We start from the raw sequence: 25,125 nt of genomic DNA, 5'->3' as shown, positions 1-25,125 counted from the left end.
TTACTGCCATTGGTCTATCCCTACCACATGTAACACTGGCATGCGTACAGAAGGAGGAGAGGAAAAAGTATAACAAGCAGAGAATTCAAGACTTGCGGGAACGTCTTGCTGACGTGGAGGACGATCGTCCTTGTAACTGTGATAAATAAAATTGAACAATGTAACGACTGTGAACGTATGTTGGATGAATACGACAGGTGAACCTGTAGTCGGAGGTTCCTTGTAAAGGGTAAAATGCTGTGCTGGTATTGTTACTACGAATATATCACATATAATGGGGCTGGTTGCCCATGTACAATGGCATGTAATTCTCTGACGTCGTTCGAAGTATACAATAAAGAAGATGCTGAAATTTGAGAACGAGCTTGTCAATCTAAAACCATTCTACTCATTTGCTGCTACCTTTACAGAAATTAATGATATCAATGTAGAATATCTAACAGTGTCAGATCCCATGCCCGCCAACGGGAAAAGGACCAACGGTACATTATAGGATACCATAGCATGTCGGGGTCCGTAAGGAGTTCTAGCTTGATCCCGGTAAATTTGAGTGCTGCCTTCCATGCCAACCCGGGTGAGCTGTAAAAGTGTGCCGGATCAAGGCTGTAATTGTCCAAGCAGACACCTCGGAATGTCTCGAATACGTCGGCTAATAGCAGTACGTCTGTGGTCATCCTCTGGGGTAATACCTCTTTTTCATAGGCATAGTCCCTGTCGTTGATGCCCTTAATATTCAGCTTGCTATGGAAGGTCTTCTTGGGAGGTAGCTCCAACTCTTCGAATCGCTGCCATCCATCCATGTACTCATATGGATTCACACCTTTCTGAAGCATCACCCTGAAGGTATCATCTTTGTCGATGAACTTTCCCATGGATGGTATATTTGCCTTTACCTGATCCCGATTAGGCTGCTTCGTGGTACTCGAGTTGCAATTTTTACACCAAAACTTTTCTATGTATTCAGCGTCTATGCCCTGGAACTTAAGACGGGTATCTTCACACCGGTGAAATTTCATGCCCGACGGCGTTTGTACCAATAAAGTTGCTTGCCAATTTATCCAGGCTTGAGGGCATGAACCGACAGCTATCGATAAACCGAATTTCAATCTTCTTATACGTTTCCCCATCGCCGTACCCCATACCTCCAAGGGGTACCTTGATTTTGACAATAAAACTGATGTACTTCTCCATGTTTTCAGCAATACAACCAATGTCCAGGTTGTCGTACTTCTCACCCAATTCCCAGATAAACAGGTGGGTATCATACCTACTTAAATTATGGAAGATGACAGGGATATGGCTTGGTATCTTATATTTGAATTTACAGCTATTATGGGCCGCACCCCCGTACAGCCCTGTATAGTGACAATGGTCCCTGACTTTACGGTTATTTTCGCAGTCATCGAAGGGCTTTAGGAAAATGTGGCAGCGCGTAGCCTCATCATGTTTCTGTTTTATAACCTCTGTTAGTTTGCTCATAGGTTGCTGCGGGTATGTATAATATAGTCCTTTGACCTCGTCCTCCAGATGGTTAACAAAGCGGGTGACGCAGTGCTCACCCCTGTATACCGTTAGAGGGACCGGTACATCCCAATAGGCAAAGGTACTATACGTGCACCAGTCGGACCGTACATGCTTGCTTAACTTTTTAGTCTTGGTTTGTTTGGGTATTGGGGGCGTGACATGTTTGGGAGGTGGTATAGCCTGTATATCTGAGGTATGTATAGGAGGCATAGGATGCGTGTCATGCTTTGTGGGTCTTGTGTTGGCTGCCTCATTATAGACTCCCATCACACTGCGTTTGAAGGCCTCATAGGTCCCCCTGAACCCCTCCTTTATAGGTTTGAGAACAGCATCAACTAGCCAGTTGTACCATCCCAGCATCTTGGTTTTAACAATAGGGCGATTTTTCAACATCTCCTGTTTCTCAAAAATATCCATGGCCTCCGGCGTTGGTAGTATGGTGACGGGCCTGACCGGCTTTCGTTTTCCGGCCCTTCTTGGTGGCCTCTGTGGTATGTCCTCCAATAGTCGCGGACATTTCGTCTTGGTGTCCCCGGCATCCTCTACCGGGATGAGTAGACTCTCAAAGTCTGCGTATATAGCAAAAGGTACCTTAAATTGCTGTTGACCATTCCTATAGTATAGCCATTTTTCAGCCTCTTTTGGCATTCTGATCTTGACTGCCTCATGATTGATACAATACCTTTCCTTCGATTTAACCGTTGGAAAGCCCTGTAGACAGTTTAGGCAAAAATGCATTGCATTCCTATTATTTGAGATCTCCTTGTCCAAGAGCCTCGACAGACTTTTGGCGGCTGTGTAGTGGGTCTTTTAGTCATCTGTTATAAGCAATAGGGTCACCACCTTGGTACGTCCGTTGTGCGTTGACCTACGTAAAATATTGATCTTCTTTCCATCTATATAGAGGACATTCACAACAATATCAGGGTTATTTGCCTCGAACTTGTATATAGATTTGATACTTGTTGGAAACTCTATACCCTTCCAGTTATAAAGGTCCACGTAAGGTCTCATCTGGGATATTCGATTCAGGTTCTTCCCAATTTTCTCATGGTGTAAGGATGCTATAATGGCCCATTTGAAACATTCCTCACCTCCAATCACCGGGTTAAATAGAGCCGTTTTGGAGGCCACCCATTTAGGCAGTTCTATATAAGACAAGTCCCTTGTCAGCCGTAGCTTGTGAAAGACTACGTCAAGGTATAGTATTTGGAATATTGTAAAACCGCTACGTGGTAGTGCCGGGTTTTCCACACCTGTTTTGATCTGGATGAACATCCTGTCCAGCACGTCATCTACATCGTTACCCTGGAATACGGAGGTCATATTGCTATGAAAGACTTTCTTTGCCTCAATATACTCCCCGTCATTGGTCCCCTCTATATTTGACGGCTTCTTCCACATGATCCATAATGACAATTGTACCTTCGCTGACCCCATATCTTCTACCTGGCCTTCAACTAAAGTTTTTACGTTGGGTCGCACCATCCCCATATACTCATCAACGTCGGCACCTCCCATACCGGGAATTCGGAAACTTCGGAAGGTCCTGTGAAGAACATGCTTATGTTCCTGGGGTTTAACATCTTTCCCCGGCCGTTCATATAGATATTCTCTTTGGCCTCCTGTTCGACTTCGTCATGTAGTGTGGGTTTCGTGCCGGCTGCTCCGTTATATAACCGCATCACCCTGCGTTTGAAGGCCGCATTGATCCTCTTGAACCCTTCCTTTATAGGCTTTGGAACTGCGTCCACAAGCCAGTTGTGCCATCCCTTCATTTTATCCCCTACAACGGAACGATTTTTTGACAGTTCCTGTTTCTCGAATACATCCATCTCAGATGTGGGTAATATCCAGTTGTACCATTCCCTGATTTTACCCCCGATGGTTGGACGGGCCTTGGCCATCTCCTGTCTCTCGAAGACGTCCATATCCTCTGATGTTATAGCTATAACCGGTTTCTGTGATGCATTCTCCAATAGGCCAATCAATTCAGCCTTACGTAGCCTATTGTAACCCTTAAGTCCGCGGGTTTTTGCAATATCGCATAGTTGTTTTACATGAATTTTAATATCGTCGGAGGATTTAATTCTGCTCGACTAACACAGTTTTATTCCTTAAAGAATTTCCCTGTGCTAAAGTTTTGACTCATTTACAGCATTCATAACGTCATCACTTTATAGGGAATTTACCCCGCTAGGCAGGGCTAGGCATGGCTTAGTGCTGGATGGTGCCGGACTGGTAGGGATTTGCTGTGACGTCTTGTGGGTGTGCGCGTGCGCCTGTGCTAGAAGGAACATTTCTCTATCTCTAATGCACAGGAGCGAAGTTTCAAATGGGTGCGGGATTTACACGTAAGCAGTTTACTCAGAAAAAATTCGGTTTTTAAACAGTGCGCATGTGTTAAAATGAAAAATACAAAAAATTCATCATTTTTATACAAATAGCCGAATTCTTTCTGTCACACCGAGTAATGCCCTAAAAAACACAAAACAACAAAAGCCGAAAATACTACAAATAACTTTTACAATTACTCAAAATAACAGATGACTTGTCTGACTAACAACTAGCTAGCAGTTCGTTTACCCTAAACTCGACCCAATTCTTGAGATAAAAATGGTAGCCGTTATGTCGAATTGGTGTATAGCGATACTGAAATATGTACGACGTTTAAGAGATCTGAGGAACAGCGAATCAGTACATTTGTCCACGGATCACCGACTAGTTATTCTTAAAATGTTCTTACAAATTGAGCTTCAAGGATTCTATTTTGAAAATTCTCATGAAGCATTTTTTCTAAAAACCTTAGAGACTCTGGAAATGAGAGTATGACTAAAATTGTTATTTCTCACATTTAGTTTACCGGTAGTGACACTTGTCTATGTCACAATTTATTTTATATGTTTTCCTACATCTACCATTTCCTCTTTAATAATATTTATTTCAAACATTTAATGATTGTTTCAAAAGCAACTTTTTCTTCAACAAATACATCCTTTGCGTCTTAGTGTGAAGTAATTCGCGAGTATATTATACTCGACATAAGTGCATTTAAAAAAGATTTCATGATGGCAGGTCTGAACTTGCTCTCATGTGGTGTCAATTTTATTGTATTACGGGGCGACAGAACGTGTAAAGGTTTTGTTTGTATAAGCTATTAACACTGTTGTCTATAATTATTACATACGTTGTTCGTTTGTCATACTTCATTTGTGCCAGGGCCTGTTTACGGCAAGGTGGTGAGTATCTTTGAACGTTTTATTTTCTGTTTAATATCTATATTAATCTGGCTGACTCGTAATGTCAAGACTTAAAATAAGTGTGGTTGACTCGTCTAGGCTTAATATCCAAACGCGCTATATGGAGTCCAACTGGGGGTAAACATCCATGTAAGCAGTTAAGTTGGGATAGCGTGATTTTGTGAAGGCTTGCATGAGAAATTAGTTGCATAATAAAGTACATTCGTACCGCAATAAAGTTTTTGGCGCTAAAATTTCGCCGAAAAAGGCTACCAAAAGTTTTCAGTGAAAATTATTGGATTTTTTTTTATTTATACTTAATTTAATTTGTATTTTAATTTTTTTTTATTTACGCCAAAAATTTGTCTGCTAAAAATTATAAATCGTGCCGAACTTTATGCTGCCACATTGGTCGGTTTATGGTGAGTCTCATCAAACTTGCATGAACTGTGCTTCTGTGTAGACTTGTCGAAAGTTAAAACTCAGCGAACTTACGGTCCTTGAGATGTTTTCGGAAAACTTAAAAAAAATGTTCTTTAGGCAAACATTATTTGTTTTAACAGGAACATTTAGGTTTCGCATGATAAACACATGACTAACCAATTTTGTAATAATAACCGTATTTGTGGGTTAAAAATGGTTGCTGAAGTGCTGCGTTATACTAAGGATGTACGTACAGTGATATCCGTGAATGGACGGCGGTAATAATCTGTTGACCAGAATATATATGATATGCTGGTCCGTGGATTTTTTTCTGGTCAATGAGTTATTATAATTTACGTGAGCCGAAACGATTTTTCAAAGATCAGACCTGTTTAGTCAATTTTTTTTGTTTGCCTTTAGAACGTTGTTGAGCCTTAAGTCGTGGAAGATCTAGTAAAAAGACATCCTTACATAAAACAAGGTGTACCGTGTTTCCACCAATCAACGCACCATTCATAACTTTGGGCTGTTTATCAAAAAAAAAGTTTATTGAAATGCGATGCTTATTTCTATAAGAAGGCTCTAAATATTTCTTTTACTTCTTTCTTATTATATTTTTTATTTGTTAAGAAAACTTGCGAAATATGAAATACGCCTTCAAGAGTATGTTTATTCACTGCGGTTTTCCTTTGAATAACTTATGTCGCCTCTGAAATCAACTTTCTTCCTGCCGTAGTTATTGACGATACAAAATCTCAAGTTATCCACATCCACAATGAATAACAATGTTAGTGCACTGTAGTATGTTTCCTTGTGTCTTCGCTTTCGAAACCGACATCCTGATAATATCAACCAAGATATCTGCAAATCAAGCCAGCCTGCTTTTTCATAGTGGTGTATTAACATTACGCCAATCAAATATTTTTTCATGTGTATTTTTATTCAGACGGAAGTTTGTGTGGATTTTTCAATAACGAATTTATCAAGGGAAATCCGGACTTTAAATTAGACGACAAAGAGACCCCTTTCTCTTGATAGTAACGTAGCTCTTCGTTGTGCTTGCCATTTGTGGCCAAACGAAAAATGCTTGACGTGAACATTCAAATAAGTGTCAGTTAATGTAAGTGAGTGCCTTGCATCAATAACATTTGGACATTCTTGATATTTGTCACGTGAAAAAGAACAGTTAGAAATTAGCCAATAAGAATACTGGCCGCAACTGGAGATGTTAATACATCACTCTCTCCTTCGCGTCTGCCAGTTTTGTGAATAACAACAGAAATGTTGGATCTTCTAGCTAAGCTAACGACAAATGCAAGTCCAAAACATAAAAATTTGACATTAATTGTGCAACGATTGAAATTTTTGTCCACATCTATGTAAACACAGCGACTGTGAAAAAAATATTTACTTGAAGTATCTCTCTTGTTGAAGGGAAGGCAGGAAAGGACATGCTCATACCACACATAATTTCCTTTCTACTCCACAAGACTACGATAACAAAATTCGTGATGTTTATTTTTTGCAGTTGACAGTTAAATAAACATCGTCATGGCTAGTTTATGTCATGAACGTACCGATGAATAGGAAAAAATTCACAGCAAACAAACCTTTTCGTTTTCATTGACCTTTTTTTGTTAACTTTCTAAAAACTGGTTTAAGATTTGCGAAGCTTAAGAATATCATTGCTTATAGAGGCAAAACATGTTTTTACAAACTTTACACTACTTGATAAATGAATGTCATTGGAAACAAATCGCAGCGCAATTCATGTTGTTGAGTAAAATATGTTTAAAATTTTAAGCCAATTGATTGAGACACAAAAGGGTTGTTTATTTCCTGACAGTTTTTTTTTTGTATATATGTGTATGTATTAATTTGTTATTAATTCCTAGTATAAATTTAGATAGATATAACAAATTGAGATTTATATAAACAAAATATCACATATTTGCCAATTAAATTGCGCATTACATTTTTTACCAAGACGAATAAAATATCCCGCCCTTGCTGAAAATGCCATTCTACGATGTGTACAGTTCTGCCTACCTGGTCACGTTTTTCGTTTTTGCTCTGGTAGAGACATTATTATGCAGTGGTATCACATATGGATGGGCAAGCATCGTTGTGGTCTTCAAACAAGAATATTTCTACATGGATCTGTGTGTGGATTTCTTTAAACACATTAATAAGTCACTCCCCACTCCATCTCCACAAAAGCTGATGTCTTTTTATAAAAACACAACGATAGTTGGTGGTGGTGCGGGTTTTTATAACGATGGAATGTTACCAGGTTGTCCAGCACAAGACGCTCGGTTGAACTTGATTTTTACAGTCTCGTTATTTTGCCTGTGTGGCATAAAGTTTCCCGCAGGAGTATTTATCGATAAATATGGACCAAGGATTGGAAGAATTGTTGGAGGGTAAGAAAGTTTATGTATTCTGATAGCTAGGTCATTTTTACTTTGTTTTACAGAAGTGCCATATAACTCCAGGAAATTTACCCTCTAGAGAAGGGTCGATGTATACGCTGTATTATTTTTTTGCTTTCCATAACCGGTTTTACGGTTTGTCTTGACTCCACCGAACTATCTGTGGGGTATTTGGCAAAGTGCTTTTTAAAAATTTAATATTTACTTGACAATCTGTTTGTCATTGTTGGTTGAAATTTAGTCGAAATGACTCGTTTTATGCATCTTTCAAATTTTGCTTTAATCCTCCTCCACCCTTTAGACACCTGGTCACGTAGATCTAAGTTGGAAAATCAGGATAAACATCCCTCTGACAGGTTGACTGACTCCTTATGACTAAGTTTTATATTTTGGCTAAATAAAAGGGTAAAATTTTTACTATAGGTCAATTCTTAAAACCAGTTTGTCTTGTTGTAGAATGATATTATTAACGATAAGATCAGAATTAACTGTTTTGTAATTCTTGGTATGAAAAAGTTTTCTCTCGCCCCAAAATATGCTCCTTGTAGCTACATACAGTTTTAATTGCATTAAAGGAACTATTCGCAACTTTTATTGTGTTTCTGGAAAAATTGACCAAACTTTATACCACCCTGTCATTTTTTAGGACGTTGTATCTCATCGCTTCACTCGGTTTAGGCTTTGTTGCTATTGGTAGGTAGATTTTAAATCTTCTGTCATAGAAACTTTTTGCTAGGGTTTGTGAGAATGATTTAACACCCATTTCCATACTTATTAATTCAATGTTTAACTGCTCCTCCGACTCCTAAATGTGCAAAGAAATATTTTCACTGAAAAATAATTAGAATGTCTCCATGGCAACCGAATGTCTCCATAGCAACCGATAACTTTAGGGTTGCATTGTACCAAAATTTTGTTACGTAAATGTAAATAATTTTATTTCTGTCTTCCAACAACAGCGTTGGATCCAGCTACAGCCTAGGCAAAGAAAGGGCCATTTAAGGCATTTAGAGGGCTCGAAAAGCGTTAGCTTCTGGAGCTCCGCCGTGGACCTGCGGTGGGGCGGGGTTTACAACGCCCCTTAAGCCCCCAATTGTTCGAGATTTCGCCCGCTATGGCACAACACCCTGTTGGGGCGTTGTAAATTCACAAATTAGGAATTTTTTACTTAAGCCTACTTTTAAAAAATCTCTGGACCTGAACCTGAACCACCCCCATAGCTCTTTACGTTTTTGAGGTATAAAAGCGCCTTTGCGTACTGAACGAAGTCCCTAAATACTCCAGTCGCAACTGGATTAAGTTTATCGGTTCCTTCGTCGTGGTTTTTAAATTTGAATTTATTGTATTACATTCGGTATTTTCATCCATGTATTTTCCACTAAGCGATTTTCGTCAGTATGTTTCGACATTTAACATCTTAAAAAGTTTACGGCGATAGAATATTTCGCCAATTAATGTGTTCCATTTGGGAGAATGGTGCATAACGTCATAACGCAACTTAATTTAGATCACGCTGTTATTCCTTCTTTTCAGGATACGAAAACTTGTTGTTTCCAATTTTTGCATTTATTGCTATGGGTGGTAGTCTGTTGGTTGTGTCTGTCTATCAGGTTGGATACATTTTTTCAGTCTCCTGTGTCTGTCTGTAGAAGAATGATTCTAGTACATAAAATGATGTATAAAAAAAACCCAGAAACTTCAAATAGCTTATGTGTATTATTTTAACTTGTCTTTAGTGATGTAGTTTATCCTTTGATAATTTTAAAAGTCTGAACGTTAAAATTTGAGAAATATACCGACATACCTAATAGGTCGAAATTTTGTCGGCGCTAAGTATCGAAGTTTCAAGAAGGTGACAAAAAATTAGGGTCGACGATTTATTTTGGCCTGTGAAAACTTTAAAGCTGTTTAGATTGTTTGGAAGGTTTTCTGCATTATATAAAATTGGCTTGAATTAATCGTCAGCCTAAATTTTCGATGATTATTTTGGCCGACAAAGTTTGGATCAATACACATGTTTATTTCTGTTAAGGTCAGCAACATAGTCTTTCGCAAATCTCGGTCTCGTGTTATTTGCATTCTCCATGGTGCATTCGATTCTTCAGCAGTGTTTCTACTGGTGTTCAAGGTAAGTGAGAAAGCGCGAATTTACTTTTTCTGTTTGTATATATGCTTGCGTATGTTTTTTATTTGTTTGTTATTGTTTGTTTATTTTTTTGTCAATTCTTTATGCCTTTGTCAACTGTTTGTGCAGCTTTAATGCAGAAATTTTGGCGGAGAGGTGACATTGCCGGTTTTTTTTAAAATACCCTTTAACCAAGTTAAATCCGCAACAAATTTAAAAAAAATATTTATCAAATTCTTCAAATCCGAAAATTTCTTGGATCAAGTAGATTTCGACATTATTTGAGGACACCGTTTCAGACAAAATGATCAATAACAAACAAACAAGATAGATATTGTATTTTGCAACTCTTTTAACGTGGCTCGAATTAAAAGTTTTTAAAAAGTTTGAAAAGTTCTGCCCACACTTGTTGACTCTCCCATCCAAAATCTCATTTCAACCAACTACAAGAATACTCGCGCCAAAGTTTATCCGGCTAAGATATTAGTTCCTTTTAACCTTTTGGTTTTTTCAGACCTTACCATTATTTATCCTTTTATCTTTTAGTTGATATATGAAAATGGAGTTGAATTTAAATACATCATGTATGGCTACTCAGCTATCTGTTTTGTTTTATTTGTTGTGGGAACCTTCGTCCTGATACCGCCAGTTAAAGTATTGTTTCATTGGTGTGATGAAGAAAATGAAATAGTTGGCAACAATGCAAAGCGAGCTATAGCTGGTCCTGATTTTGTTGTGAGCTCATACAGTCGCTCTTTGGCTAATGTTTCAGTCAGGTAGGCACTCTGTCTTTTAAATATTGCTTTGCCGGTTTATGCTCCTAGACTTCTTTAAAATTTTTGCTTGTTTTTTTAAGTACAACCAATTTTAAACTTGGGAAATATTTCTTCAATACAGCATTCTCTCTAATTAGCGGACATTCTAATTAGGGGACACTTTTTTTACACCAATGGTGTTCGCTAATTGGAGAGAAAACCATTGTTTCAGTTTTATTTGATTCTATAAAGACCATCATGTTATGCACAACGAGTACCATAATAATTCAAAAATACGAAGTCTTTGACAATAACTAGTTCAAAATTGTTTTTTAGAAGATTTTTAATACATATCTCTACATTCTAATACAGGATGTCCATATAACCCATTTTTTTACAAACAATAATTACGTTAATCATTAAAAATGTCAATCTTAGGTACGGCACCATCCAATCTGCGGAAAAGGATTTTCACTTGATCAGCGAAGAAGAGTATGATCCTCTGGATGGCGATGTTGACGGTGACGAACATCACGTAAACAAAGATAACGAAGTATTGGTAAAACCAGCTGCCAAACATATCAAGAAAAAATCTCGATTTGCAAAAGGTGTCATTTTTTTCGTTTATTTTGTTTCTTTTCGGCATACAGCTTTTAATAAACTCTTTCCAATTGCGTGATTTTATTTGGATACCCAACACCACAGTGGAACAATATTTCAATTTGATTGGTCAGTGTGCTAATAACAACATTTTTCATTTCTGTCCGCCACAGAGATTTTCGCCAAAGAGATGAAAATTAATACAATAGTACAGTTGAGTAGTTTTTACTCCAACAATTATTACCACCGCCCTTTAAATTTTTACCACATTTTAAATTTTCACCGCCCTTTAAATTTTCACCGTCCTTGAATCAAGATGAAAATTGCTTTAGGCGTAGTCCTTCAATAAAGCGAGATTTTTTCTTTAAAAATTACATTTTACAATGGCTAAAGCAGACACCTAAATTTCATCTACAGCATTTTCTTTTTTGACAAGAATCTGTCAATTCTAATTCTCCATTTCATTGTTATCGTCATCACTGTCTTGCATTAAAAAGTTATTTACCCTAATGGACTATATTTTCGCGAGAATTAATGTCCGAGCGAATATAATTTTGCGAATAGCCAATTTTTTATTTCATAATTTATTTCATAATTTAGCACGTGTAATGTTTTTATTCTGCATACTTTTTGGGTAAAAAATACCAAACTTCTTACCAGAGTGGTCATTATTGCTATTTTTCTATTGTTCCAAACAAAAGACCTATTGTTTTTCGCCTGAAATTCTAGTCATATGCGTGATATGGTTTTAGGGCATATTTTTACAAGTTTAAGGTTATATATTAAACAGTTGAAAGTATTTCGTCCTGCATCAACATCGAAGTTTATGTCACAATCAGATTCATCGAATGAATTGTGATCTCTGTCATTGACGAAAAAGGTTAAGAAGCCGTTGACTGATGTCTCTCCATTTCTCCAACTGTTAATAAAGAAAAATCATTTCTGTTATTAAAAAAGACATTATAAGAAAATAATCAAAAGTTGATGAATTTACGCAAACACAATGACTTACCTGAATTTTTGCAGAATCATGGTTTTAAAAAGTGAATACCGCGAGAATTTATTTTCACGAATGACGAAATAGACAAAAACTCGAGACAACATATTTTCGCGAATAATCGTTATTAGAATAATTTGTTTCTTCACTTGTATCTTATGACATTCCGATTTATCGTTCTTTATTTAGCAGTGACCTTTATTGACAGTGTCAAGCTTTATTTAATAACCTGTTTTAAACATAAACGCTTTAAACTTAACATTATCTCTCCCTATTGTGTGTTTTTTTCTTTGGACTAGCAGCATTATTCTTACAATATTTGGACTGAAAACTTGAAAACCAAAAAACAAGCGCCACCCTTATTAGGCATGAGAAGATTAAATTTTTTAGAAAGCACCTTGGCGCTAATACTAGCAGTACCCATTGCAAAATGCAACTAAACAGTAATCAAAAATGCTATTAGCTACGTTTTTTTAATCGTACCACTGCCCTTTACACTGAATTTAGAATATTTGATCAGGCCCCTCCTAGCTCCGTCCCCAAGCTCTTGCCCTGTGCCCAGCAAAACATCGCATCGACACAGGTTTAATGGTAACGTTTGTGTTAATTTTTTTAGGTTCTGTTTTACGTTCCATATTTTCCCCTTTGTACTTAATGGAGCTGATTTATCTGCTAACGTTCCAGTTAAAGCTTTGGTATTTTGTGGGTAGTTTGCCCGATTTTTTGGAAAGAATTGGAAAAAACGACGAAAAGATCGGTAGGAACATTTTTGTTGGCTAAGAAAATGCAGCCGTAAGAATGTTGTGTCAATTCCCATAATTTTTACCAGTATAGCAAACATCAGCTAAAAATCCTGCAATGGATTCCACATGCGAGAAGTTTTGCCACTAGTCGTATATTATATTATGCCGTTACAGAAACGATCTCTTTTTTTCCCAATCTGGTATTATTCCTTTACGGATTCTTTATTTAAATTTTGTCCATTCGCATAAAGAAAAACTTAAAATTAGAAGTGAAATCTGTTCAGTATTCATAATATTGTTGAAGTTTCATCATTTCTTGAACGTGATAGTTTATTAGTGCCAATGATGGGAGAGGGATTTCCCGAAAGGTCTACTAAACTATCATGTTCAAGAAATGATAAACCTTTAACAATAATTTTTCCGTAATTTTATTCCGTAATTTTTTTCGGTTTTTTTAAAGAAAAATAAGTCGTAAACTTTTTGTGCCGAAAAATTGCACGCAATGTGCACAAATTAAGTACACGTTTTTTTATATGCAACACAAAAATTTGACTGTTTTGGCAATCTCTGTCGTGTGTCTTTTTTACTTAATTGAGGCTAGCTGTTGCTTGCCAGTTAACTTGTTTTTGAAGAATACAAGCCTCGTGTTGTTTATATAATGTTGCTTATAAAAAGAAAACGTGTAAACATGGGTAGAGAGCTTTATAGAAATACAGAAGACAACTCCGAGGAGTTGATTTGCATAAATGATATGGGAAATACTGTATTACATAAAGAATGAACAAACAACTACACCTTTTTAGTCAGTCATTATATCAACTTGTTTGGTTATATCCAATTCGGTGGCATCTTTATCACTCCAGTTATTGGATTTGTCTTCGATCGGGATGAAATCACTGGAGAGAAAGAAACGCACATGTCTGAAGCACAACTTCGCCTAAAGAAGCTACGAACGTGCATTCTCCCGTTTGGACTCACCAATGTACTGTGTATCGCGTTTTGCGCCTTGTCATTTATCGAGAATTTAAAAGTCCAGGTAAGATTCATATTAATTAACATTTTTGGTGGCAATATTTTTGTCAATCGTCAACAAAGCAAAGGCGTTTTTTGTCCGACATGTTTTGTCCGATAAGTTATTTGTTTTTCCTGCCTTTTTCTGGGTGATTTTAAGTGACATTAAAGTAGCCAGTATTGTAGATACATGTTTTTGTATATGTTTACTAAAATAAAGACGAATACTTTCCGGAGATTAAAGCGAGAAGCATAATGCTAAAAATTTCATTTTTGAACATAATTTCGTGATCAACGCGATAATTATCATGTCACAGACAAAAGTTAGTATATAAGAGAGTATTAAAATTGATGCTAATGAGCCATCATCGATTTACTACCCGACATCTTTTAAGCCACTCTCTTTATTAAGGCGCTCATGTAAAAGCCTTAAAGTACAATAATCGCATATACTGAACCCTTCCCCTCTTACAAGAGAAGAGACCGATATAATATTAAATAATTTGAATGGGACATCATTTCAATAAGAGCTTTTTTAAATAAGTTTAATAAAAACAAGTTTCCCTTGGCACAAGATTTTTTTTTTCATTATTAGAAATCGCGAACTATTCCCATTTTTTCTTTGTTATAATCACTTTTAATGACATGATCTCCTTTGTTCATCAATAACCTCCACTGTTTCAGAACTGTTAGGACAGGGCAGAGATTTATATCTAGTAAAAATAATTTCTCTTTTTCAAAATGTTTTATAGGTAGCTTAATAGGTAGCTCAAACGCTTAAAAGCAGACAACACTTGGTTCCGAGCCGCCATATAAAGAATAAAAAAAGTAGCACTTACGTCAATTCAAACCTTAAGGCACTTTTATTTTAGGTATGTTCACTGCGGTTTTATAAAAAATAATTTTTTTAATAAAGATAGACGGACAGACAGTTCGTTATTGGTAAGCTAAGCGGATGGAGGTGTGCCTAAATTATCCTGTAAAATCTTCGCGGTTAAGTTCTAAATATTTCGTAGCAAAAATATCTTATCAGAAGAAAACATGTCACAAAAATTTTTTTATTCAGATAAAATACTCATCACTTGGAAAAACTTTTAAATTTTTTGGTGTACCTTTTTTTTAACTTATCTATGCGAGACAGTAAAAAAGCATCGTTAATTACCGACTCTCATACAGCGCAGTCTGGGCACTAGCAAAACACTTGTAGGGACAATTTATTTCATAATGGTAGCGCAACTAGAAGAAAACAACAACATTAACAGAAAATTTAATTTGCATCTTTACCCATGGAGGTATAAAATAACCTTTATACCTCAATGCTCTACCATTATAACACTAAAATTAAAGAAGAGTGTTCGTTAATGGTTAATGGACTGTATTCTATCCAAAAAACACAGAATTCAAGGTTATTAAAGACTAAAAACTTTTGATTTCGTCGCAAGGTTAGCCTAGCTAATAAAAGTCAAGTTGTCTGACGGGTTAAACCAGAAAGAAATGTTATTGTTGGCACCACATGGCTAATTTTTATTGTTACCTTTAAAAAGTATTGTCCTCAATAGTTTCTACCATTATATTTCAAAAGTAAGCAAGTGCAGTTGGCTAGCTATCCAGGTAGCAGACGATAGGTAGGTGTAGTAATTTAAGCCAGTTAGCTTTAGTTATTCTGGCCAGTCAGTACACAGTAACAGGGAAAACATCACTGTAACTACTTTTGTTATATTATCACATGTAACATCTACCTTAACTCTAAATTTACAAAATAATTAGAAATCTCTTATACACAAAAATTTCTGCAACAAAGTCTTTCATTCTTTGTCTACAATAAAGTTTTCGTTATTAGACAATACTGATTTCTACTAAATCTTCAGCCTCAGAAAAAATGTTTTATGCAAAAATTTTCATCAACATTTGACATATAATCTTCCGATGACTTCCCGTTCAATCACAATTTTTTAATGCTATTTTACAAGATGCTAAACTATAAAGTTATGTAGTCTGTGGAGTTAAATATTCGTTTTTAGATAATCACATAATTAAGACAGCAAAGCGATATATATGCAGTTTTAGCATTTTTTGATAACCTAGTCGAAATTTAACAATGGTCTTTGGTGATTATCCATATCTTGATTCTTTTAGTTTGATATTGGATTTATCCCTTTCTTCTACTTTTGCTACAGTTAGCTAGCTAGCTCTAATTCTTGTTGAGGACTAGCAGCACCACATCAGCACGTTATTTAAAAGTTACACGTTAATATAAAATGCAAAGAATTAAGAAAAAAACAACAGAACGTTGCACATTTCTGCCTATTTTCCGTATGCCACAAATAATTCTTTGTGAGAAAGTGCCGTGAAACTTGACTGGGCTTATCGATTCAAACAAAAACAGACTAAAATTTGTCCCTACAAGCGCTTTTCTAGTGCCCAGACTGTGCTGTATGAAAGTCAGTAATTAACAAAAATTGTCAAAATTCGCTTTATGTACGAAACGGCTGTTTTCGACGTTAGACCTAAAAGTCGAGCTAATGGCGGTGAATAAGTTTATGATCACTGAAGATAAAAAAAAACATCTTAAATCATCTTAAATATCATATTGGCATCCAAATACAACTAAAAATGACAGAAAAGTCCCTTACATATATTGGATATCCATGATAATTTCCATAAAAGCGCGCTAACCTTGCTTTTAAGTCAAGTTTTGTAATAAAATAAACTTCAAACTTTTTGAACTAGTTAGATAGCTATATTCCTCGAAATTTTTCATAGAAACATACAAGTTTATTGCACATAAAGCAAATGATTGTAAAATCTTTTTAGAGGTATATACGTAACTGTAACAAATACAGCTCTTTTGTTGTCTCTGTTCAAAACAAACTTTCGATTTCCTGATATTTAATACATTTTACAGATTTTTATTATTACTACCACCAAAACTTGACTTAAAAGCAAGGTGAGCGCTTTTACGGGAAATATCATGGATATCCAATATATGTAAGGGACTTTACCGCCAAAAAGAATACTCAGAATTTTTTTTTTTTTTTTTTTTAGAAAATAAAAATTAAAAAGTAGCATATTAATAATTAAAATTTAATCATAAACAGGTTATCTAGAGGTCTATGTTGTTCTAAAAGTGTGTATAATTTCTTGCATTTTATGAGTGGTCCGTTTATTACACCATTCTTCAGAAATTGACGGGATTGAGCGTAATAAATCGTTTCCTAGCCCCTTTAACCCTATTAGGTCCGGGGTTTTTCGAACATACTATGACCAGGGGAGGCGGAATCCGCCCCCCTCCCTCAATAACTTTTTATAGGGTTGTTCAAATTGAATCAAACCTGGCACACTTATAGTACGTCATAAAAGGAACAAAATGGCAGCAATAAATTTTTTCTTGCGTCAGCACATTTTCTGTGACGTCATTAGAAGCTTGAAATTCGTTAAAAATGCAACTATCTGCTTAAAATTTAATTACTTTTGTTCCAGAGCGAATTTTTCCATTCTGTTTGAAGTTTCTGAAGGCTAAATAAAAGTTATTTAACATATTTTGCGGTTTTTACGTGGATCGTATAAAAAATTGCCAAAAATTGCCGGAAAATCCGTTTTTTTTTCCGATTTTCGGGTAAAATCCGACAAAATTGGGAAAGCGGGTTATTCACGTGTCCAAATAAAGGAAAGTGATTCTTCTTAATAAGACAAAGTTGTAAGTTTCAAGTTCTAAGGATAATCCTAACAGAAGTTATTAAATTTTCCCCATTATAAGGATTTCCTAGAGATATTTAGGGGTAGTTTCGAGTAATGGCCAATATCAAAACCTCTGAAAGGTATGGGACCTAAAAAGGTGGCATACAGGTGTCTAATAGATAAATATTAAAACTCAGTAAGTTTCATAGCCATATAACATAGCAATAAGGAGTTATTAAAAAAAAACCGTCAGGGGGGGGGGGCGGAATCCGCCCCCCCCCGGACCGAATAGGGTTAAATGGGCGCTAATGTAGTGTAACGTAAATATCCAGGACGATACTAGTTAATGTAACACCAGTTATTGAAGTTTAAAAAGACATTTTCAAACTTTTAAGAAAATAAGAGAATGTGGTTGCCAATGAACCCTATTCCGGAAATAAAGATTAATATATTTTCCAATTTGCGATACTTAATTCTTTTTGTAAGTCTGTTAATCAGGTTCTTTGTCATAAATTTTCATATGCGGAATAAAGTATTACAAAATTCGTCCCATAAATTTTTTTCTCACTCCAGAAAAATTCTATCACTCTTGCGCGACACTTTAGTCAAACGATTTACGCTGTTTTTGCGCATGCCCGTTTTAAATTTCCTGTCAAAACATGTAGTCTAGATAATAAATTTAATCGGTCGGTATTTCGTTTATAATACTTCTAAACAACGTTTCCACCAAGCCGGATTTGAACCAGTGACCTAAGGATGTCTAATAGTATTTCATCTACAGTCCTCCGCTCTACCAACTGAGCTATCGGTGGCTATAAAAGGAAGCAAAACGATGGTATAAATAACGAACTCGTTGCCATTTTGTTTTTTTCGCACGTTTTTAATCACAAATCAGCACTTGATTTATGTCATTACCGAAGATGAGAACATTGTACCCGTCAAAGATTATACAACATCAGATATAAAAAAATTGGTGTATTTTTTAAAAGTATAATTTTTAATATGTAACCAACCGAAATTGTTTATTACTCAAAATATTCCGTTGGCCATAAAGTCTTCGTCACGTCACGAAAGCTTATTTTCAACATTTCTCTAATACATTGACTATTTGATACTTTCTTTAACATCTTTCGTGCAATTCACAACACACCATAAAAATTAACAAAAGATTATGCAATGTATTCTGCGGTGGTGCCATACATGCAAGTGAATCGATGACTGTAAGTGATGTTGTGTATTTTGGAATTGCATTAGACCGTGGCCGTGCGTCACAAACGCAACTAGTGTCGGATTAGATTAAATAACTTTATCTTTAAAGTATCCTTGAGGTTTATTGATGACAAATTTATTAAAACAAAATTTATTATGTAAAGTTAAAAAACATATCGACGTTAAAATATCTGCCGTCACACAATGTTACCTTGAACTGAGAAGTACTCACAGAAGGATTGTTTTTTTCAGAGTTTTTAATTGTAGTATTATGGGAAGTGTTTCATCGATTAAAAGCGGGGAAATGCATTATCGTTACATTAGAGAGACCAAATTATCCTGCCAATCGTTACATTAGACGGTTGTATTTGGGTATCCAAATTATCCTGTCAATCCCTCACGAAGTTTCTAGTTGGTTGATAGCAAAAATTCTTCCTTATCACACATTTTTGAGGGATTTTTGTATAGTTACTGTTGGACTCTTTCAATTTCTTGAAAGAAATGCACGTACGACATAGGTTTTAATGTTGTTTGAAATAAGCATAAAAAAACCTGTTGCTTATTTTTATGGGTTGAAAAAGCTATCCACCAAGCCGGATTTGAACCAGCGACCTAAGGATGTCTGATAGTATTTCATCTACAGTCCTCCGCTCTACCAACTGAGCTATCGGTGGCTATGAGAAAGAGTGAAATGATAGTATAAATAACACACTCGTTGTCGATTTGTTTCTATTCACGTGTTTTAATCACAAATCAGCGCACGTGATTTTGCTAATTAAGGCATGATTTTACATCATGGTAGTTACTATTTAATAATTTCTTTCCAACTTAAATCATTTCTCGATCCGAATTATACACCTTCAGTTACACTTTAAACACCACAACGCGCCAAACATTGTTTAGCTTCTTAGAAAAAATGACCAAAAGTTTGTTTACTCATTGTTTACCTGGATAAGTTTATCAGACAAATTCATTTCCACTATTATTTATCACTTTTTCGCCCCAATAATTTTTATTAGAAATTAAGGTGCCTGCTTAATTGAGTGGCCTTAATTTGTGAACTTTTAGTGGGGCTTGAAATGGTAAAAAGTTTTTGAAAATTTTAAACTTTTCCAGAATCATACCATTTTTCGGACGTAGGTAATTTTTTTAAAATTTTAAAAAGTGATACAAGGGTCATAGGGATAAAATACAGACTAGAATTGTAGGAAATATTGATCTAGCGAGATTACGTCATTTCTGATTTCAATGACGGAATTATGTTGTTTTGCTCCCCTTGAACATCTACAAATGCCATATACAAGTTTAATGTTACGGACATCAATTTGGTAAAACAGATCCCAATGACGTCATAAAATTCATTTTCATATTAAATCAATCTTTTCATATAATTGGTTCTTAGAAATTTAAATTTATTATAGGCTTGTGTGATGTCTCTTCTGATCCTAATGGCGTTATTAAATATTTTTTTACCCGAGACCGTTTGTATTAAGACTTTTGCCAAGTATGCCAAGCTTTATCATCTAAGCATAAAAAGTTCCGACCACCCATTTAAGACAACTATCTACCTAGCGGCCAAGTTTGGGTTTTCCCAGTGTGTTTTGTTGTTATTTGCAACTCTGTAGGATTACCATCTGCCTAACGCGACCAGCGACCGCTATTTTTCTTCTTTCAAACAAGTTGATACCTGTTTAAGACGATCATATATCCCACAGTGAACGTCTAAACATGTTTGACTGTAGGAATGAAGTTTTTTGCTCATTTTCTGTGTTAAAAAAGAAAGTAAACAGAGCGAATTTCAATAGGCAATGACCCATATGCAAAACCAATATTTCACATTTAATGTATACATTAAGTATACACTGGCATTGCCGATATGATTACCCTCGCATGGCATGGGTTGTCCTGTGGCTGTGGTAAAGGCGATAAGTCTAAAACATTCCGGGAACTTATTGCTATTTCACACCAAGACGATCTATGTAAACCTGTGAATGTTTCCAGGATATTTTTGAATTGCATTTCTGTCTAAGGCTTACAAACTCAACAATTGTTCGGTAAGTATACCTTGGGTCTTCGAAGCATCTATAAGATTGATTGCTAAAAACTTTGTTAAAACAAATTTAATTCTAAAAAAAATCATGTTATTAAAAATATCTGCCATCACAAAGTTCTGCCCTCAAGTGAGAAGTTTTTGTAAAATGACATCCTTTTTGGGGTTGTCACCTGTGGTAACGTAAAAAATGTTTCTTAATTAAGACTTTATTTAAAAAAATTGAGCATCGTACGAAACAGGTGTTTATGTAAAATAGATTTATTAGATTAGTACTGCGTTAAAATATAATTAAATTAGAAAAGGTATCCACCGAGCCGGATTTGAACCAGCGACCTAAGGATATCGGTTAATTTAACATCTACAGTCCTCCGCTCTACCAACTGAGCTATCGGTGGCTATAAAATAACAGTGGAATGCTAGTATATGAAAAGCTTTGATTGACAATTAGATTCCTTCGCACGTGTCTTAATTACAATTTCATTACTGGTAATTAGCGCCAGTGTTTAAACAGTAGTTTTGCCACAAATTTTAATTAATTAGAATTTGTGTATTTTTATGTCACTAAGACTAGCTGTTGGCTATACCATAACGAAATAACTGGGTTAGCTATATTGTGTCCAAAAGTTTAAAACAGTGCATAAACACAAGTAAATAGGGTAAGAATGGTCTGATACAATGCTTTGATTTGTACCACAAATAATGTCAATTTCCGTGCATTTGTACAAGCGCGAATTAAACAGCGGACTGCGATTAAAACAACTTTTTAAAAAGAAAATTGTACTTATAAACGAAAGAAAGAATAGTTAAAAAAATCAAATCTAATGTCTTTTAGATTTACATTTTGTATTCCTGAAACTGCAATGGACTAGAACGAATAGCCGTTTTGTTAAATGTGATCCTTCTTTTTGATGTCTTCCAGGATGAGTGCATGGAAGTGTGTAAACAACTACATCTTGTCTATTATATAGTTTGGCAATTTTTTTATAGATTATATCATTCATATTATACACCACTGTGCGTGGATTTCTGTACGCTAATCACGGTGCTTATATGGGTGCAGCGTAAGTTATTATTTCACGGGTGACCGACCAGTATGATGATAATAATTGTCCTAAGACAGATGGCTATTTACTCTTTGAAGAAATGCTTTGTATGTTACATTTTTTAATATTTACAAGGTACAAAAGAAATGGAATGGTTTTTGCATAACAGATTTAAAACAGCTTGAATTCTTGCAGTGTCGTAACCCCTTTAAAATGACATCAATTTAGGCTTGCATGACAATAATTGATATAAATTTTAAATCTATATTATAATCTTAGCCTTACGAATGTCTATCTGCCTGATAGTTTGTGAGTCAAAATGGTAGCAACGGGCAGTTTATCGTGGACTTTTCCACGGGCTAATGACTAGACTTAGGGGTTGCTACCCTCTTTTAGAAAAAATATAATTTCAATTCCCCTAGATTATTTGCTGTCAAGCTCTTACCCCAAGATATTTGACGCTTCGTTAAAACTTGTTAATACCTTCTTGCTTCTACTTAGATTTCCTGCTTCACAGTTTGGAACATTGTATGGCTTAGGCATTTTCATTGGTGGCACTTTCGGGGTATTGCAATATGCTCTATTTGAACTGACATCTGGTCCTTTAAATGGAAATCCGTTTTGGGTGAGACTATTTAATGTTTGGTTAAGTGCACTTCGCTCTAGTCTGCTTTTTGCTCACTTTTTGTTTGACTTTGTCCGTTCTTGTTTTTTTCGTTTGTTTCTTCTCCGTTCTTGTTTGTTCCTTGTCCGTGTCTTGTATGTTTCTTGTTTGTTTCTTGTTTGTTTCTTGTTTTTTTCTTGTTTATTTCTTGTTTATTTCTTGTTTGTTTCTTGTCCATTCTTGTTTGTTCCTTGTCCGTGTCTTGTATGTTTCTTGTTTGTTTCTTGTCGGTTCGTTCTTGTTTGTTTCTTGTTTGTTTCTTGTCCATTCTTGTTTGTTTCTTGTTCGTTCTTGTTTATTTATTGTTTGTTTCTTGTCGGTTCGTTCTTGTTTGTTTCTTGACCGTTCTTGTTTGTTTCTTGTCCGTTCTTGTTTGTTCCTTGTTTGTTTCGTGTTTGTTTCTTGTTTGTTTCTTGTTTGTTTCTTGTTTGTTTCTTGTTTGTTTCTTGTTTGTTTCTTGTTTGTTTCTTGTCCGTTCGTGTTTGTTTCTTGTCCGTTCGTGTTTGTTTCGTGTTTGTTTCTTGTTTGTTTCTTGTTTGTTTCTTGCTTGTTTCTTGTTTGTTTCTTGTCCATTCTTGTTTGTTTCTTGTTCGTTCGTGTTTATTTATTGTTTGTTTCTTGTCGGTTCGTTCTTGTTTGTTTCTTGTTTGTTTCTTGCTTGTTTCTTGTCCGTTCGTGTTTGTTTCTTGTTCCTTCTTGTTTGTTTCTTGTTTGTTTCTTGACCGTTCTTGTTTGTTTCTTGTCCGTTCGTGTTTGTTCCTTGTTTGTTTCGTGTTTGTTTCTTGTTTGTTTCTTGTTCGTTCTTGTTTATTTATTGTTTGTTCCTTCTCCGTTCTTGTTTGTTTCTTGTTTGTTTCTTGACCGTTCTTGTTTGTTTCTTGTCTGTTAGTGTTTGTTCCTTGTTTGTTTCGTGTTTGTTTCTTGTTTGTTTCTTGTTTGTTCCTTGTTTGTTTCGTGTTTGTTTCTTGTTTGTTTTTCGTCCGTTTTTGTTTGTTTCTTGTTCGTTCTTGTTTGGTTCTTGTTCGTTCTTGTTTGTTTCTTGTTTGTTTCTTGACCGTTCTTGTTTGTTTCTTGTCTGTTAGTGTTTGTTCCTTGTTTGTTTCGTGTTTGTTTCTTGTTTGTTTCTTGTTTGTTCCTTGTTTGTTTCGTGTTTGTTTCTTGTTTGTTTCTCGTCCGTTTTTGTTTTTTTGTTGTTCGTTCTTGTTTGGTTCTTGCTTGTTCTTGTTTGTTTCTTGTTCGTTCTTGTTTGTTCCTTGTTTGTTTCGTGTTTGTTTCTTGTCCATTCTTGTCCATTCTTGTTGGTTTGTTGTTTGTTGGTTTCTTCGTTCTAGTTTGTAAATGCATATTAATTTTTCCGGTAGTTGTCTTGTTTTACAGTTTTATTTTTTATTTTAAGACCAACATGATCTTATTAATACTGGTCTTCATTGGAAACATCCACCCTATCTATCTTTGGTGGTATTGTCGCAGCGAAGGAAAGCGTTTAGCAATGAAGCGCGTCAACAAATAGAGTGAAGAGGCATTTAGGCCATAAGAACGGACATGCCACGTATAGCCAATGCGTTCTTTTCGCATATCTAGTATTTATTTGCGACCTAATTTTTGTCAGCCTTATAGATTCGACTAATCGACGGTTAAGACTAAAATGTAAAATACATATGTGACAATATTTTGGCTAAAAGTGCGTGAGAAGCATAGACAGGGCAATTTCTTTTAATCTTGCTCAAATTAAGCAATTTATTTGTATTGCTTTTTTTAACATGGAGAGTATTTTTTACTGTATGTTATAGCAAAAATAAAAAATAAAGAACTGTATTTTATATAAACATATTTTAACATAATAAATATTTGATTCTAACGCAAACCTTTTATGGTGTGACCGAAGACACCACTGCATAATGATCACAAATCATTATCATCAGCGACACAGAATTCTATTGCAACGCGATTAAACCCTCAACATTATTCCCATTTTGTTAAGGATACATGAAACAGCTGTTACTCATGTTCAAGTATATTTTTTCCGAAAGTCACATAAGTTTTCAATCGAATAGTGTTATTTTTATCAAATCGTAAAAACGTATCCGCGTCTGCAGTTTTTTTTATAATGTGAAACTATTTTATACTGATTACTGATATGGTTTTTTGTCAATCAAGAAATACTGTTAACGTTTTTATCCAAGTGCTAATACCTTTTTATTAACTTTAAACCTCATTGTATACAGGACAAGAAAAGCAAGATTTATTTAGCAGTACTGTTTAAACCGCTCTCTAGGTAAATAATACTGCTAACCTTGTTAAAACTGAATTTCCACTGCTTGTTTTTTTTAACTTTATTTTCATCTATTATCTATAAATGTTAAGCTGACAAAATATTTTAATAGTTTTCATATTTTTTGTAATATATAGATGATTATATACTTACATGTACAACCAAGTTTGGTAAGCAATAATGTAGATAATGTTTTATACTCATCTTTTTTTATGTTTTTGTTTTTATGTTCGTCATTTGTTTCTAGAGAAATAACTAGTTTTATGGCGCGTTTTAGCATCCAAAATGGCAGCAATGCAACTGGAGAAATATCACAATGATTGCAAGCCAAGAACATTTTTTATCGCTTTTCTCTAC

The 25,125-nt window shown here is 35.3% G+C and overlaps 1 protein-coding gene and 3 non-coding genes across 4 annotated transcripts; 1 reads left to right on the top strand and 3 right to left on the bottom strand.

Moving 5' to 3' along the window:
- The first annotated feature begins 4,746 nt into the window (after window positions 1-4,746).
- Window positions 4,747-24,981, top strand: LOC130623520 (equilibrative nucleobase transporter 1-like). Its single transcript, XM_057439005.1, has 12 exons — window positions 4,747-4,763; window positions 7,093-7,609; window positions 8,265-8,311; window positions 9,152-9,228; window positions 9,651-9,746; window positions 10,290-10,519; window positions 10,937-11,106; window positions 12,712-12,852; window positions 13,642-13,874; window positions 21,777-21,850; window positions 22,334-22,457; window positions 23,893-24,981. The coding sequence occupies exons 2-12, from the start codon at window positions 7,203-7,205 to the stop codon at window positions 24,004-24,006; spliced, it is 1,713 nt and encodes a 570-aa protein (XP_057294988.1). The 5' UTR covers window positions 4,747-4,763; window positions 7,093-7,202; the 3' UTR covers window positions 24,007-24,981.
- Trnay-gua (transfer RNA tyrosine (anticodon GUA)) lies at window positions 18,250-18,339 on the bottom strand. The gene is given in 2 exon segments: window positions 18,250-18,285; window positions 18,303-18,339. It is a non-coding gene; the product is annotated as a tRNA-Tyr (tRNA).
- On the bottom strand, window positions 19,321-19,410 carry Trnay-gua (transfer RNA tyrosine (anticodon GUA)). Its single transcript is given in 2 exon segments — window positions 19,321-19,356; window positions 19,374-19,410. It is a non-coding gene; the product is annotated as a tRNA-Tyr (tRNA).
- On the bottom strand, window positions 21,095-21,184 carry Trnay-gua (transfer RNA tyrosine (anticodon GUA)). Its single transcript is given in 2 exon segments — window positions 21,095-21,130; window positions 21,148-21,184. It is a non-coding gene; the product is annotated as a tRNA-Tyr (tRNA).
- Window positions 24,982-25,125: the final 144 nt, after the last annotated feature.

This window comes from Hydractinia symbiolongicarpus, chromosome 13, assembly GCF_029227915.1.
Source record: "Hydractinia symbiolongicarpus strain clone_291-10 chromosome 13, HSymV2.1, whole genome shotgun sequence".
NCBI lineage: Eukaryota > Metazoa > Cnidaria > Hydrozoa > Anthoathecata > Hydractiniidae > Hydractinia > Hydractinia symbiolongicarpus.
The sequence above is the reverse complement of the archived record's forward strand: the minus strand, read 5'-3'. Positions and strand labels throughout refer to the sequence as shown.